Source organism: Myotis nattereri (genome assembly GCF_964212035.1).
Source record: "Myotis nattereri genome assembly, chromosome: 1".
NCBI classification, from domain to species: Eukaryota; Metazoa; Chordata; class Mammalia; order Chiroptera; family Vespertilionidae; genus Myotis; species Myotis nattereri.
Genome location: NC_138075.1, coordinates 218,672,568 through 218,688,593, shown reverse-complemented (window position 1 = coordinate 218,688,593; position 16,026 = coordinate 218,672,568). Strand labels below are relative to the sequence as shown.

The 16,026-nt window shown below is 48.0% G+C and overlaps 1 protein-coding gene across 1 annotated transcript in view; it reads right to left on the bottom strand.

Annotated features, from left to right (window-relative positions):
* ADGRA3 (adhesion G protein-coupled receptor A3) overlaps window positions 1-14,752 on the bottom strand; it is a gene marked incomplete at its 5' end in the record, with an annotated part of 110,957 nt that extends 96,205 nt beyond the window's left edge. Inside the window, one exon of the mRNA XM_081111898.1 lies at window positions 14,511-14,752. Within this exon, the coding sequence (XP_080968024.1) occupies window positions 14,511-14,752 (242 nt within the window). The remainder of the gene's footprint in view (window positions 1-14,510) is intronic.
* Between the last annotated feature and the right edge of the window lie 1,274 nt (window positions 14,753-16,026).

Sequence of the window (16,026 nt, the reverse complement as noted above, 5' to 3'; positions counted from 1 at the left end):
CAACAGGAAACTGCTGTGAGACAGAATTAGCCAGATGGCTGGTGCTGGAGGAAACCTGGAAGGGGCGGGGGAATACAGGCGAGCAAAAATCACCGTGTGATATAGAATCTGCAGGATGTCTCTAAAGCCTAGAAATAAAAGGAAAATATTGTGCGTGTGTGTGTAAAGTCATGTAGGGTATCTTCGCCGGGCTAACAATATGTCTGTTTCCAAACATTGTGGACACCCTACACATTCTTTTGGTACTCAGCAATCCCGACAAGCAGGCTGGCTGACTCAGTGAGGTTTAAAGATCTATATTCCTGTGAAGAATATGTCCTAAAAATCTATACCCCAGAGGAAGAAATAGGGACATGCAAAGAAACAACCAAAGTTGCTAATCAGCTCCTCAAGTGTTCAGATCTTAAAGATGAGACCTCAGGGACAAAAAATAAAAAACAATAAATAAAAAAATGCAGTTAACAGGAGAGCACAAGGCCCCATATGGGTATTGCCCTGGGGACTGAGGGCAGGTCTCAGCAGGTGAGTGGGGGCAATCAGGGTTTTGGGTGGTGAGGAAAGGCATGCAAGGCTCAGGCAGGATCCCAGCAGGCCAGGAGCTTAGGACTAAACAGACCCAACACCAGCCTCTGCTCTCACCCGACCCCCAAGAAAGCAGGCCCTGCATTTACTTACCACTCTGATGTGTACAATGAATGAGTTCCAATAGCATGATCTGAGCTTCATTCAATGTGCCTGTGAACTACAGGATTTCAGAAATACCTCGGTCATCTTATCAGGTTTGGTTTGCTTTTGTGGGATACGTAAAATCACAGAATTTCAGCCGAGAGTCCTGAGAGACGTTCTAGTTTAAAGCCTGGTGTCCCTATCGAGAAAGTGAGGGCCAGAGCGATGAGGAGTTGTGAAGGGTCACCATTCCTCTGCGCAGCAGAGCCAATGGGAGGCCCTGTATCCGGCCTGTCTCCTTGCGGTTTCCTCCGTGTCCTCCCTTCTGGTCGCCTTTATCAAGTAAGAGGCAGGAGGCGCCAGTTCTCTGCTCACCCAGCAGGATGCTGACATGTAGAAGTGAACCCTCCCTAAAAAGAGAGTTAGTGTTCTCTTCCCTTCAGATGAAGGCCTACCAAAAATGCAGCTACCCTCCTGATGAGGTTGTTACTGCTTTCATCTTCACATGGCAGCTAGGTTTGAGGGCGAGTCATTTATTATTCTAGGATAAAATTTTCCATCTCAAGGATACAGATAAGAGAAGGACTGATTATTTAATAATCTATAATACTACATTGCAGACCTCAGTATGACCACCCGAGGTCACTCCCAAAACCACTTGACGATAGTAAAAAGGGATGTTAAAATTCTTTCCTTCAGCAATTAGTTCCCAGGACATCAAAGGTGCTGGGTGAAGATTCTCAGTTACTGTTTTCCCACCAGTCAGCCACCTTCAAAGAAAAGGTTCAGCATAAACAAACAAACCCCTGTACCCTTTGTTTCAAAAAAAGGCTTATCCCAGCCCGGCTGCTACACTGAGCGATTAGGTTGCCTGTGACTTTTACAGATAGAACAACAGCGAGAATTACAGGCGAAAGGGTCATAATCCTGGGCCAGAATTCAAAGCATGTAAACTGGGAGGAGCAATTTACCTGTTCACATTCAGCTGGCACAGCTGTAGCAGGGGGCAGTACCAACCTCATTAAGTTGTTTTACAGCTGTGATGCTGTATTTGGCCCAGTAGCCGGCACATGATACATATCTGAATGCCGGTTGTTAGAGCATTTAAATCTGTAAAGTGCACTTACATATAAAGTTCTGAAGGCCAAAAAGTTTTACAAATACCTTAGGTTTCTCTCCTCATGGGAGTTCAAAATACTTATGAGACCATTTAAAAAAAAAAAAGTCAAACAAATGTCTGAAAGATACATTTTTTAACTATGTAACTCAATCATGGTGCCTTTTAAATATATTTTTTATTGATTTCAGAGAGAGAGAGAGGGCGAGAGAGATAGAAACATCAATGATAAGAGAATCACTGACTGGCTGCCTCCTGCACGCCCCCTACTGGGGATTGAGCCTGCAACCCAGGCATGTGCCTTGACCGGAATTGAACCAAACCCGGGACCCTTCAGTCCACAGGCCGATGCTCTATTCACTGAGCCAAACTGGTTAGGGATCAATCATGGTGCCTTTAAAGGTTACCTCAAAACTAGGAACAGCAGGTCTGTCAAATTCATTTCCTCAGAAAGCTAAGAAGTGTTTTCTAAAATATTCTCTTGAAAGAGGACAATGAGAAGAAGACCAAGATCTTTAGCTTCTCTTTACCTTCCTGTAGCATCCCAACAGAAAAATAACTGCACCGCTGGAATAGAAACTCAGTTGGAATAAAATACAACCACATACTTTCATATGAAATTAAAAAGGAACAAGCGAGAACATGAGTGAAGCAGGTTATGGTCGCCTCCCAGAAATACTTTCCTGGGCACAGAGGGGCCTGTTAGCCATTGACTAAAGGCCCAGGGCTGCCCACACTTCCCTTCCCATTAAACAGCTGCCACCATCTACTCGACCCCTGGACATACGAAGACAGTGCAGAGGTCTTCAAAACCGCCCCCCATCTGTTGCATGCAGTGACACAGGAACAACAGAACACCTGCAATTTGAAGGGTTTTATAATTGCTAAAATGGGAAAAGATGGGCACACTAACCTAAGGACCTGAGGACATTACAAAGGTTAACACTGGAATCTAAAGAACAAAATAAATGAACAAACAGAACAGAAACAGATTCAGAGATTCAGAGAACAAAACTGATCGTTGCCAGAGGGGCAGGGGGTTGGGGTCTGGGTGAAAAGGTGAAGGGATTAAGTGGTACAGATTGGCAGTTACAAAACAGTCACCGAGATGTAAAGTACAGCATGGGGAACACGGTCCATAATACTATAATCGCTATGTGTGGGGCCAGGTGGGTGCTACACTTACCGGGGAGATCCCTGTGTAAATTATATAAAACTCTAACCACTATGCTGTACACCTGAAGCTAATACAAAATAATACTGAATGCCAACTGTCATTGAAAAATAAAAAAGTGAAAAAATAAAATAAAAATGCAAATAGCTATTTTTTTTAAAAAAGCGAAAGTCTGACAAGGATATTAGAGTCACGGATAGTCCCAGACTGTGGCTGCTAACTTCTAGTAAGCTGAGTAAACTGGTGGACTTGGTTTCCAACTTTATTCCTGAGAGAAGACACAAATGCTTTCTTCTTCTCAGCAAGGAGCCCTGAAAACTCAAGTCCTACTCAATCAGCTAACTAGTGTTCTTTAAGCAGGCAATCAGCTCAAGTAGACAATCTCTATTTCTCTAGGGCACAGACTGGGTGACACCTATTCCCAAGAGCCTTCCCTCAAAAGGCAGGCCGTCCCTGGGAGGTACTGCACATCCCAGGTTTATCCTGGCAGGGAAACGATATGGGAGAGCCAGCCACTTCCCCGTAGGCGCTTCTGAGCCCAAACAACATAAAGTGGCCAAAATTCAATAATTAGTGAATGTGATAGCAGATGTGGTGACCATGAAGCTAAGGACCAGAAGCAGACACAGGTAGTGGTGAATGAAAGATGCTTGAATCTAGGCAGACACTGGGCAGCAATGAGCTAAAAGTAACATGAGAGGTAAGAAAATGAAATTGATGGGTTCAAACTACTTTCTAAGAAGTTTCATTCTAAAGGGAGGAGTTTATCTTACAGAGGAAAAACAGGGCCGTGTAGGCCGAAGAGAAACATCACAAACTTGGGGAAATGTTTACAATGTAGAAAAGATAAGTGGTAATTTCTCAAAATGTAGGAGGACTTTGGAACAAGAAAAGGGGAAAAAATAAATGAATCTGGGTAAGAGACTGACACTTCTCACTATCAAACGGAGAGTGGGAGTTTAAGCCTGGACCTTGTAGGTTGAGCATTCTGCTTTGAAGACCCGCAGACTACCCAGGATAGATAGATGCATGAGGCATCCCATGTTAAGAATAATGCAAGATTCTTCCCCCAGTCCTACTTGGGGAAAATCTATACTAATAACAGCCTAGGTCAGTGGTCGGCAAACTCATTAGTCAAGAGAGCCAAATATCAACAGTTCAATGATTGAAATTTCTTTTGAGAGTCAAATTTTTTAAACTTAAATTATATAGGTAGGTACATTGTTATTAACTTAATTAGGGTATCCTAAGGCTTAGGAAGAGCCACACTCAAGGGGCCAAAGAGCCGCATGTGGCTCGCGAGCCACAGTTTGCTGACCACGGACCTAGGTGGTCGTCACGCCCTCAGGCATCACGCATCATCACAAGATGGCCACGTGCACAGCAGAGGCGGAGCCCGGTGGAAGAGGTGGATCGCAGCAGGGGAGGACAATTGTGGTGGATCAGGCCTGCAGGGGAGGGCAGTTGTGGGCGATCAGGCCGGCAGGCAGAAGCGGTTAGGGGCAATCAGGCAGGCAGGCAAGCGGTTAGGAGCCAGTGGTCCTGGATTGTGAGAGGGATGTCCGACTGCCCGTTTAGGCCCAATCCTACATCCGGCCTAAACGGACAGTTGGACATCCCCCGAGGGGTCCCAGATTGGAGAGGGTGCAAGGCAGGCTGAGGGGCCCGCCCCCACCCATGCATGAATTTCGTGCACCAGGCCTCTAGTAATAATAATAAAGCAGGGAAAATGGGACTTCTTTAAACAAGGACTTCCTGAGTATTTATGTGGTTTAGACAGAGGACACAGGGAAAAATAGCACCAAGAGTTCACAATCTGGTGAGAGTGAGTACTGTAAGCAGATAACTTCCAACAGTATGACAGCTGTGGTAACACAAGCGGACCTGAGGTAGGAGGGGGTCACAAGGAATGAAGAGTCAGCCCAGCACTGGAGTCTTGGCCATAAAGGGAGAGTTTTCAATGCTTGACTTTGTGTAGAGCAAACAATAAACAAACAAAAGGCAGGTTAAAAAGAAGATGAATCTAAAAGAAAGCACATCCATCTCAAACGCGGTCCTGGAGACGCACACACCACCAGTCAATGTCTCTTTGCCTCTTGTGTGAGAAAAGAGCTGGTAAGAATTGCACAATAAAAAACAAAGAATGCTTTTAGGTCTTATCTTGATGGGAAATGAATCAATTTAATTAGATTCAAACAGGCTTAAAGAAAGGAAAGTTTAACAATTGCACTTAAAACGTATGTATTACTGTTACACCTCTAAGGCCACTCTAAGGAGGATTTCGACCAAAGTGTTCTCCAACACAATTTACAACCTGCTTTCCATCTGGTCACAATATGAGGCTATCGAAGGAGAGCCTGTTAGATGCCTATCACTATCCTAGGTGCTATGGTTGCAAAACAAAGACTCTGACCTCAACAGAACTGACATTCTAGAAAAGTTTTCATATAGAGAGTGAATTCAATCCACAATTTAATCTACTTACCATGCATTATGCACTGTACTTGGAGGATGAAGGGTGAGGGGAGCATTGGGGAGCTTAGAGTACCTCAGGGATCCTCTTCTCCCCAAGCCCCCATAGAGATCTGGCTTATTCCTCACCTTAGACTGCAAATACAATTCTTGACTAGGTGGTAGCAGCACTTACAAAGTCTAACTACCAATGTGCTAAAAGGATTTATGACAATTCTAAAACACAGATTGTGCAGGTGATAGACAATTCAGCCTTCTTTGTATGGAATATGTAATTGTAATTCCACTGACCTGCCCCTCTCCCTCCCATAGCGATTACTCAGGAACAAAAGATTTCAAATACAAGCAACTATTCAAATCTACATATACAAAAGACTAATATGCTAAGTGTCCTACCGTCCACTATGATGCACATTGACTACCGGGGGCAGATGCTCAATGCAGGAGCTGCCGAGCTGCAGTGACTTTGCAGTGGTCGTTCTCAGGTGATTCACCCCGAAACCAGTGAAGAGGGAGCCCAATTTCTCACGGGGCCGCGTGATTCCACCTCGGCTGTGGGTTATGTTGTTGCTGGGGCACTGTTGGCCCCGAATCTGGTTAGCTGCCCTCAATTTGTTCCTCTGCTCTTTCTCCTTTCTTTTGTGGCAGCTGATGACCCCTGGTGACCATGGTTAACCCTTCAGGTCACTGGGCTACTAAACAAAAGCTTCTCAACCCAAATGACATGGGTATCACCTGCAGAACTCTGAAAAACACCAACATCCAGGCCCCATCCTTAAACAATAAAATCAGAGCATGAGGTCCCTGGTCCAGGCATCTGAACTCTTAATGCTCTCAGGTGATGATTCAATGCAAGGCTGCAAACCTCCACAGCCAAGTCACCACCCAGGTGACAGGAAAGCGGAGATAACTGCTCCCCTGACCCCTGGGCTGGGCTGCAGGGCTTGGGGCAGTGGGACTAGCCCTAGAGCATCCTTCACACAAACATCATTATTGTCTACATGAAAAGTCTTGGAAAGAACTGCCCTAAATATTGGAAGTGACTATGTGCTACAGAAAGTCTGAGACATACTAAGCTGGGGAAAGGTTGGTTTTTTGTTTTGTTTTAAATTTATGGGGGTGACAATGGCTAATAAAATTATATAGGTTTCAAGGGTACAATTCTGTAACCTGTAATGCATCATCTATATACTAGAGGCCCGGTGCATGAAATTCATGCACAGAAGTGAGGGAGGTTCCTCAGCCCGGCCTGCACCCTCTGCCTGCCTGCCTGATCACCCCTAAGTGCTCCCCTGCTGGCCTGATTGCCCCTAACTGCCTCTGTATCACCCTACACCCGGGATCCAGGATTCCCTCCTCTGGCCAGTTGCAGGCACCCAGGACCTCGGCCGGCTTTGCCTGGGCTAGCCGCAGCTGCTGGGGACTGTGGGCGGACAGCTTTACCCGGGCTGCAGCCACAGGTGCCCAGGACCGTGGGGCAGCCGGCTTGTCCCTCTCCTGGGCCGCAGCCTGGCTGTTCTCCATTCCTCTCTCCCAAGCTCATTTGTGGCTGGCTGGTCCCCGTTCCTCTCCCCTCAGTGTTGAGTGTCTGAGCTGTTACGGCATGACGGCGTGAGGGCATGACAACCATTTGCATATTAGCTCTTTATTATATAGGATTCGATTGTGTGTTCCTCACCCAAAGTCAAGTCTCCTTCCATCACCATTATCCCCTCTTCTATTTCTACCCACCCCTCTCCCCCTCAGTAATCACCATACTGTTGTCTGTGTCTAGGAGTTGCTTGTTTGTTGCTTAATCCCTTCACTTTTTTCACCCAGTTAGTTTGTGCCTGGCCCGTGAACAGGAGGGGAAAGCAATGACGGTCACGGAACAAAAAGGTCTAAGAGTCCTTTAGCAAGGTTGGTCCTAAACCAGTCTCGCGAACTTCCCCTAAGAAATCCAGTGTCCTTAATAATTTCTAAAAACCCACTAGTCACTTGCCTATCTCCTGCTGTCTTAGCAGAGGATGCTGTGGAGGAAGACTCGGTTAAACCTCATCAAATAGAGCTGGATAGTCAAGCCTAACTGGAGAGACGCCCGACAGATATTATACAGCTAGAAGGCAAAAGGCAGTGTTCCAGAAAGAGATACTTAGCATGCAAGGCTAGGAAAAAACTGGTCTAATGAGCACCCTCCCCCCACAAAAAAGTCCCGCCCAGAGATGAGAAGTCACATAAGCTCACCTGTGCCTACAGCAGGCAGAGTCGGTGATGCATAACTATTTGCAGAATGAATGCAAAAGCAAACAGCTTAAAAATCTCCAATGCAAATGATCAAGCATGCCATGAGAGAAGAGTAAATATCGAAAGTAAATGATGGCCTTTGGACAGCCCCTGCTGTAGGAGGAAGGCACACATTCTAACCTGGGCTTGAGGAGGAAGACAGCCCTGGCTGGGTGGCTCAGTTGGTTGGAGTGTTGTCCTGTACACCAAGAGGTTGCGGGTTCGATCCCCGATTGGGGCACATGTGAGAGGCAGCCGATCAAGATTTCTCTCTCTCTCTCTCTCTCTCCCTCTCTCTTTTTCTCTCTTTTCCCCTCTCTCTAAAATCAGTAAGTATATCCCTGAGTGAGGACTCAAAAACAAAGAGTGGCTAAGACAGACAGGTGCCTCTGATGAGGCCCCACCACAGGCCAGCATGTAGGTGATTCCCTTACCACACATGCAAAATGTATAAAAAGTTTGGGAGATATACTGCTTACTTTTTGTAAAACTCCCTCTTTAGACGAAAATTGGCTGCACTAGAACATAAATGCAAGCTAAACCATACATAATGCATTAAAATATTAAGTTTTAAAATAGTCAGACAATGCAAAACTCATTGAACAGTTTCGCATCTATAGCTTCCTAATCTTTGCAAAAGTCAAGTTGATAAGGTACTAAAATTTAAAGAACTCTGTATCCTCATTTTTATCTGTTTTGAGAAAAATGTTGACACAACAATGAACTAGTTATGTTCTCTGGACTTTAAGATCCCTCCATAGGAAGGCAGTCAATGTGGAAAACTACTGCCTTTAGAAACTTAGTTGAATGGGGTGGGGGAGGGAGGAGTCACCTTATACTAATAACAAAACTTCACCCTGTGTCATTTTCTGAGTTATTTTCTGTGTCTTTTTACTTTTGTCTGTTGTTTGTTTGTTTTTTAAGCATCTTTATAGACTTCTGGGAATAGAAGCTATAACTTGATTGGGGCAACAATTTACAAACATCCCTGCAATTCATTTGTTTCTGGCATTTTGATTTCTGGGTTATTGCCAAACCCACCAATTTCTTGCATACATTCCCGATGTTGGAGGACTGTAAGCAGGCAAGAAGCAACAGGATTCCGAGGTGGGGCTATGCAAAACTTTCTCATCATATTGGAAAAACTTAGGACTTGCATTCATCCACCAAATGCATAAGTCTACCCCAAATGCTACAGTATTTCTGAGCAACTTGCCCACATACTGTCGTATGTGTGTGCTCACCACACACGTAAGATCATGTAGATCATATGTAACTGTGAATAGAGGTGATAAACTTGTTCTTGAATTAGAGATCCCACAGCTATGAAATGCTGACCTAAACTAACTAAATCAATGTTCTCATTTGCCATAATGGGGTGGAAATTTGAATCTGCATCCCTCTTCATCCCTCCACTCGTCCTGATCTTCCACCAACAGCTGTACCTTTGTTAGCCTTACTCTTATCAATACAGATAATTTTTATTCCCGTGCATACTGCAGGCACTTGCTAAGACAGGCCTCAAGGTCCTTCCCTCCCAGGGGATGGCTGTTATGAGAGTAATGTCAGCATCATGTAAGTGACACAAGAGCACAGACAATAAGCCCTGTTGGGTTCAGAGAAGGGAAGAGAGATGGCAGAGTCATAGCAGCTGAACTGGATTGTGAAGGACCCAGAATTTACGGGATCGGGGACTCCTGGCAAGAATGACTGACATAGCCAAGGTGCACAAGACACCAGTACAAACGCTGCTAAGGCCAATTGAAGGCACATTCTGGTGAGCAGAGAGCTTGTGGATAAGCCTGATCCTTGGATGAAAGAATCATGACTTCTCACCCCCGAGCCCCTAGCACTCAGCACTGTGCCTAGACCACAACAGCACCTCAGTCGATGTGCAGGAAAGGATGTTTGTGCTGAGTGTCTGGAAATAAGGCTATCAAGACATGTAAGACCTGGAGACCTTGAATTCAAAGATAGAAACCTCACTCTTGACCACGAGAATTCAGGCCCCAGAAGCTTGCTGGGCTATTCATGAAACTCCCCTTGCTCTTCCCTCCCTCTGTGACACTCACCTGGCAAAGCAGCAGCCCAGCTGGTCCCAACTATGCACATCTCTAGGCTGAATGTAGCTGGAGAGAAATACCCATGTGACCACCTCCATTTGAATCTGATCACAAGGGAAAAAATGGACATGACACCACCCTGTTGACACCTCTGCAATCCCAGGACGCTCACTGTCCACTTGCCAAAAGGACCACCTCCCTCCTCTTTCACCAACTCCTCACCCGCCCTGCCTCACCCAGCCTGTGCCCCTCTGAGAAAGTAACAGCAATGGGGCAGGAGCTCCCTCCTCACCACACCCGACCTCCCACTGCCCGTCCGCCTGCCCTTCTGCTCATGTTTACCACCTTCCCTGTCATGTGGGGATGAAATGGCCCTGCTGCCACCAAGAGCCAAACCCTCCACTGTGTGCCAGCTCCCAGCCATCTCACCCTCCCATCATCCACTTCTCCCTCACCCGAACTACTGCCAACCTCTCAGGCGTGTTCCAACACTCACTCCTTCCTAAGAAACCCCCCTTCACATCAAACTCCGTCCTCATCCTGTTCTCCCTTCAAGCCAACCAACGCCTTCTATGGCCCCTGGTCCATGGATCCGCTCACGGAGGGCACTGGGCTCCAAGCTGTCAGCCTCAGTGGTGAACTCCTTGTTCTTACTGTTCTTGACTCTCAGCATCTCTCAACTGGGGCGCCCATTCCTCTCTTCAAGCCTGAACTACTCTTCACACTGCTCCCCACCTCACCAGTGGCCCCTCCATTGCTTGTGTGGGGCCACCTCCTCTTCCCTGCTGCACACTCATTCCTAAGTGACCCTCCCAGACCCAGCTTTTAAATACCATGACCAGCAGTTCCAGAAACCATCGTTCCACTTCAGTAGGGCCAGTCACCACCCCTCACTGTGGGGAATGTCTCTCCCTACAGTTCAATCCCATAGTTCCCTTCCCTCAGGCCATGCTCAAGTCCTAACTTCAGAAAAATACAAGATCTTCCAGCGCCTCCACAGCCCCACAGTCTCTCCCCTTCTCGGGCTTCCTGATGCACTGAAACAGGCAGCAGAACAGAATTTATTACTTAATGACAGACCATCTGTAATTGTTCCCTAAAAGCCTTCTTCAGTGCAAGTCCATTTTCCCCACCTGGGTTAATGCATTCCTTTTGTGTACCTGGCACCCAGCCGGACACACCAGTGATGTCCAATGATCAGTTTTTTCACAGAAAACAAACATAACATTTTATAAAGTCAACATCAAAACTCATGCACTATTTTAGTCTGTTAAAATATCTGAGAAAAACCTGGACTTTGTCCCTAAGTTACCTGACAAATCATAAATAATTGTTGTTAAATCCTTTGTCTACAATCACTATGCAGCATCCTGAGGAAGAACTTAACGTGTGGAAAAGCAAGCACTAAATGTGTACAACTTTCTATCACTGAAGTCCTCAGAATTTTTAAAACTCAAAATACTGAACAGCATTTCACATAAAACATGGAAATTTAAAAAATTTTTACAATACTCCTAACAAAAATGTTCAATTCAGTGGGGTTAAGTTTTTATTCAATGTGTGCCCAAAAATAATGAATGCAATTTAATCCTTTAATCCAAAAGGCTACATGAGATACAAAGAGCAAGTGTGGTCATGCCAAGAATTTCTGCTAGAACTCTATGTGGCTTTGGGAGTGAGTGTAGTTCACAAAGACAGTTGAAAAGACTGCACTTCAGGCTACATTTAAGTCCAGTTCATCCGCTCTGTGGAAATAGTCTTATTTTTCATTATGAAAATACATAAATTAATTCTATCTTATCCTTGCCATCCTCTCAATTCCCATCCATTTTCCACTGAAAACAGCTGGCCACACCTAAGAGATTAAAACACAAACCAGAGAGCCTACCAGTTCTCCCACTGGTCCCTCTTGCCTCCCATCTGACCAGTGGGCAGTGGACACTTGCCACTGACATTCCAGCAACATCCAAGGCACAGCATCATAGCATCACAAGCCACATTGCTCTCTCCAAGCAGGTGAGCATGCTGGGGTCCCCAGTCTTCCATGCCCTCATGTCCTCGCCTCACCATTTCCTCGACAATTATCTTTCTCATCTTCCTCAAATCGGATCAGGATCTTCAGGTCCTCCATCCCATCCCACAAGGAGGTCTTGGCTGCCCTGCCCTGCTCTGGATTTCTTTTGCTATATGTGCAGCCCAATAGTAGAACATTTACCATTTGTTCTGAGACTTCTTCATGAGTCTTTCTCCCCAAATACCTCCCCAAGTTCCTGGTGAAGGAAGACTCTGTTGATATTTATATTCTGCACTGACTTGCACAGTGAACACCAAAAAGGTATGTTCAAGTCCCAACTTCTGGTACCTTTGAAAGTGACCTCATTTGGAAACAGCGTCTCTGCAGATCTAACTAAGTTCTGAATCTTGAGATGAGATCATCCTGGACTTAGGGTGGACCCTAAATTCAACAGCTGGTGTCCTCATAAGAGAAAGGAGAGTATCTGAGACAGAGAGAGAAGAAGGCCACGTGGGGACAGAGGTGGAGACTGGGGTGGATTTGCCAGAATCCAATGAGGGTCCGAAGCAAGGATCCTCAGAGGGGTTTTGGAAGGATCCTGGCCCTGCTGACACCTTGATTTTGGAATTCGGGCCTCCAGAACCATGAGAAGAAATTTATTGTAAGCTAGGAGTTTGTGGTCAATTACTACCGCCCTAACTGGGAAACTAACACGTAGTCCAAACCTCATCATGCTGCCTGCTGCCCCGGGAAACACTCAACAAGAACTGCACTTCACTAAGAAGGAAAATGAAGGCAAAGGGGGAAAGACAAGAAGCGTGGGAGCTGCAGGAGGAGCACCTGGGACATAACCCCTCTCCCTGCCCCCCCCCCCCCCCCACCATGTTCATTCACTCTGAGCACCTGGGCAAGTGAGTTATCCACAGGTACCCTCTGATTGATTCCCTAGTGGAGATGAAGGAACTGGCCCCGAAGACCTTCTACCAGCTCCAGAACACCTTGAACCAACTTCATCCAGAACATCCGCTTTATTTGATCCTAAAATAAATTACAAGTTCTTGCCATTCACTACAAAATTGTATCAATTTCATCTAAAGAACTTTCAGGTGTAAAAAAAAATGTATTAAAATGACATTTGAAAGGCACTTATATTTTCAACAGCTCATAAGAAACTTAGTGAAACAGTTGAACTGATACTATGCTGCAAAGTGATTTTCTACATTATCTCTTTTTTTCTTTCTGCAAAGCAATATCAACAATTTACAAATAGCAAATCATTCCAGCTGGAACAGCTGACATTTCAGAAAAACTCCTTAAACTCAAATCAGCTTAAGTAACACTGATCCACAACCCAAATGTAGGATGACTGGGGTTTTCTCCAGTTGGCTCAAGACTGTAATTAAGGCCCCATACCCCGAAAAATTTCCATTTCAAAGAATCAGGCTAAGAAAAAAATACAGCTGCTGCCACTACCAAATGGTCAAGTGTTGGTAAAGGAGTCAAACAAAACAAAAACTATTTTACCCACTTTTATGCCTCCATAAACACACACACACACACACACACACACACACACACACACATCAGTGTTAAACCTTTCCTAATCCAAATAAACAGAAATGAAGACCAAAGGTAGTAGTGATGCAATTTATACTTATCTTACCTAATATCCTGCTGAATTTGGGTTAAATTAAAAAGCATATTTTAAGTTTTTCATGGGTCATGCTGCTCCCCTGGCCTTCATGTATTTATAGTGGCAGCCTTGGTTTTGTGTTCTGTTTTGTTTTGAAAAGACCATTTGAAACCATATAGGGGGACACAGAGCTGAGAAAACTCGTATTTCCCTCCAATGAAAGATCCCCTGAGAACACTTGAAAGCTTTTCCAAACCAATTCACGGTTCGGAAAATACAATCAAGAGGACTGTTCCACTGGAATCCGCAGAACCACGCTTGCAGAACTGGGCCCTAATCTCAGCACACACTGACTTAGTCAGGAGACCAACAACTTTTCCTTCCAGGTGGCAACTCAATCCGAAAACCAACCCCTCGAGTTGGAAGGCTAACAAACCCACAGTGTTCAAATCCAAAGTTCTCGGCTTTTAAATCTGAGCTCGCACACACACAGAAACGGGGCTGCACATGGCAAGACTTCATCTCCAATATGTTTCTAGCCCTTACTAACAACTCCATTGTAAAAGGTGCCCTTTCACTCACAAAACAGGACAGCAAAAGGCAAGGCAGCCGCCTGGGGGCTGGGGGATCGCACGCAGAGGCGTCCCGAGTCCGGTGTGGTTTGATATCGTTTTGTTGTGCTGCAAACTAGCATCTGGGTGTAACTTGTGCACAGAGCGCGGGGCTGGCTCTGGGAATCCAGCGCGGTTTTCTGGAAGCCCCGAGCACAGGATGAATGAGCGGCGACTCTGCCAACTGCATGTTTACTCGCGTCCTCACGTGGCACCGCGACGGGACCGCTGCGCCCCGACCGCGCGGGGCGCGCCAAGGAACCTGGAAACTTTTCCTTTGCAAACTAGCGGAGCCAGAAGCCGGCTCGGAGGCAGAGCCTCTAGCCTTCCCCCGCCGGGCGCCCCAGCCCAGCCCGCCGCCCAGCAGCACCCCGGCTCCAGCTCCATTCACACAAAGGCGCGCGGTGCCGGCCGGACCCCGCTCCGAAGTTGCGCGGAGAGCGGGGCGGCGCCACCGGAAAGCACGGGAGGGCGAGGCCGGGGGCCGGGGCTACTCACAGGGTGACCGTGCGGTTGGGCAGCGTGTCCGGGGGCAGGACCTGCGCGAGCTCCAGGCTGCTGCACACCACCTTGCCCTCGGCGGCCCCCGCCGCCCTGCCGGCCACTCGCGGCCGCCCGTCGTGCTTGCAGCCCGGGGGCAGCGCCGCGGCGCCGCGGCCGCCTCCCAGCAGCGCCAGCAGCGCGATCGGCAGCAGCAGCGGCGGCGGAGGGCGGCCCCGCCGGCGCCCGGGCGGCTCCATGCTGCGGGCCGGGGCCTGCGGACCGAGCGGGGAGCGCTGGCCTAGCGGGGCCCGGCGCCCGGGATGGCGGGGACGCGGCGCGGGCCCGGCGGCGCCCGGAGCCTCGTGGCGGCCGGAGGACGGGCCCTCCTCGGCGCCCGCATGCTCCTTTGTCCGCTGCGGCCGCGATCGGCCTCCGGGAGCCGCGGGGTCACGGCAGCGCGGGTCCCGGCGCCGCTCCACAGCCCGGCGGGAGCGCCGCTTCCTCCAACGTTGCCGCCGCCGCCAAGCCCGGCCGCTGCCCGTGGCGGCCCCTCCCCGCCCGCCTCCTCCGCCGCCACCGCCTCCTCGGGTCTCCGCCTCTCCCCGCGCCGCCCGCCGCCCGCGGCTCCGGGAAGGAGCGCGCGCTCCCGGCCCTGCCCCGCCCCGCCCACCCGCCCTGGGGCCCGACCCCACCTCGGCCTCCGGGCAGGAGTTGCAGGGGGGCCCGAGGGAGCGTGGTACCTAGTGCAGAAGGCGGGAGAAAGTTCTAGTCCCAACTCCAGCCAGGGTGGCCACCTTCACACGCCTCCCTCCTCCATCGCCGCCCTCCAGACAAAGCCGCCCTGTGCGCCCCTGGGGGCCGCCCATTGGAGCCCAAGGAGCCCGGGCCTGGCCAGAGTGAGGGCGCAGGGCGGGGCTGCATTTCCTGGGAGAAAGGAGAGGCTAGGAAAAGTGTCCCAAACCAACCATCTCCAAAGGAATCGCCTTCCCACCTCACTCCCCGGGAAGGGGTTTCAAGCCTTCTCATGCCACAGCGTAAGTAGTCTCATTCGTCCCAAATACACCAGGGCTGGGAACAGGTTCCGCGCCAGGATAGTGCGCTCTCTCAAGATCTGGCCTTCAGCAGCTCTGGCTTTGGTCCCTGCAAAAGGTGCATGGGGCCTCTCTGGACCAGCAGCCCTTTGAGAGAAATTTCCCTGTGAGATCCAGTACTGTCAGCTGTGATCAGTTAGCTTAATCGTGAGCAAACTAGCCAAGCAACCCCAGCTGCCTGACCCGCCTCATCGTTTGCAGACCAGGGCTCACATACCCTGTGTTTAAATATTTACAAGGAGTGTATTAAACTAACAAGTAAAATATAGGGTGTCCTCCACAGATATATACACGCACTTTGAATAATTATAAAGACAGTGTTTATTAAGATCCATTTCGTTTTCAAAATTAAGCTACGAGCTGTTAAAGTGTGAATACATTTTGGGGGAACACCATGTGTATTCTATTCTCCTGCCTTGGGAAATATACCTTCATAACAA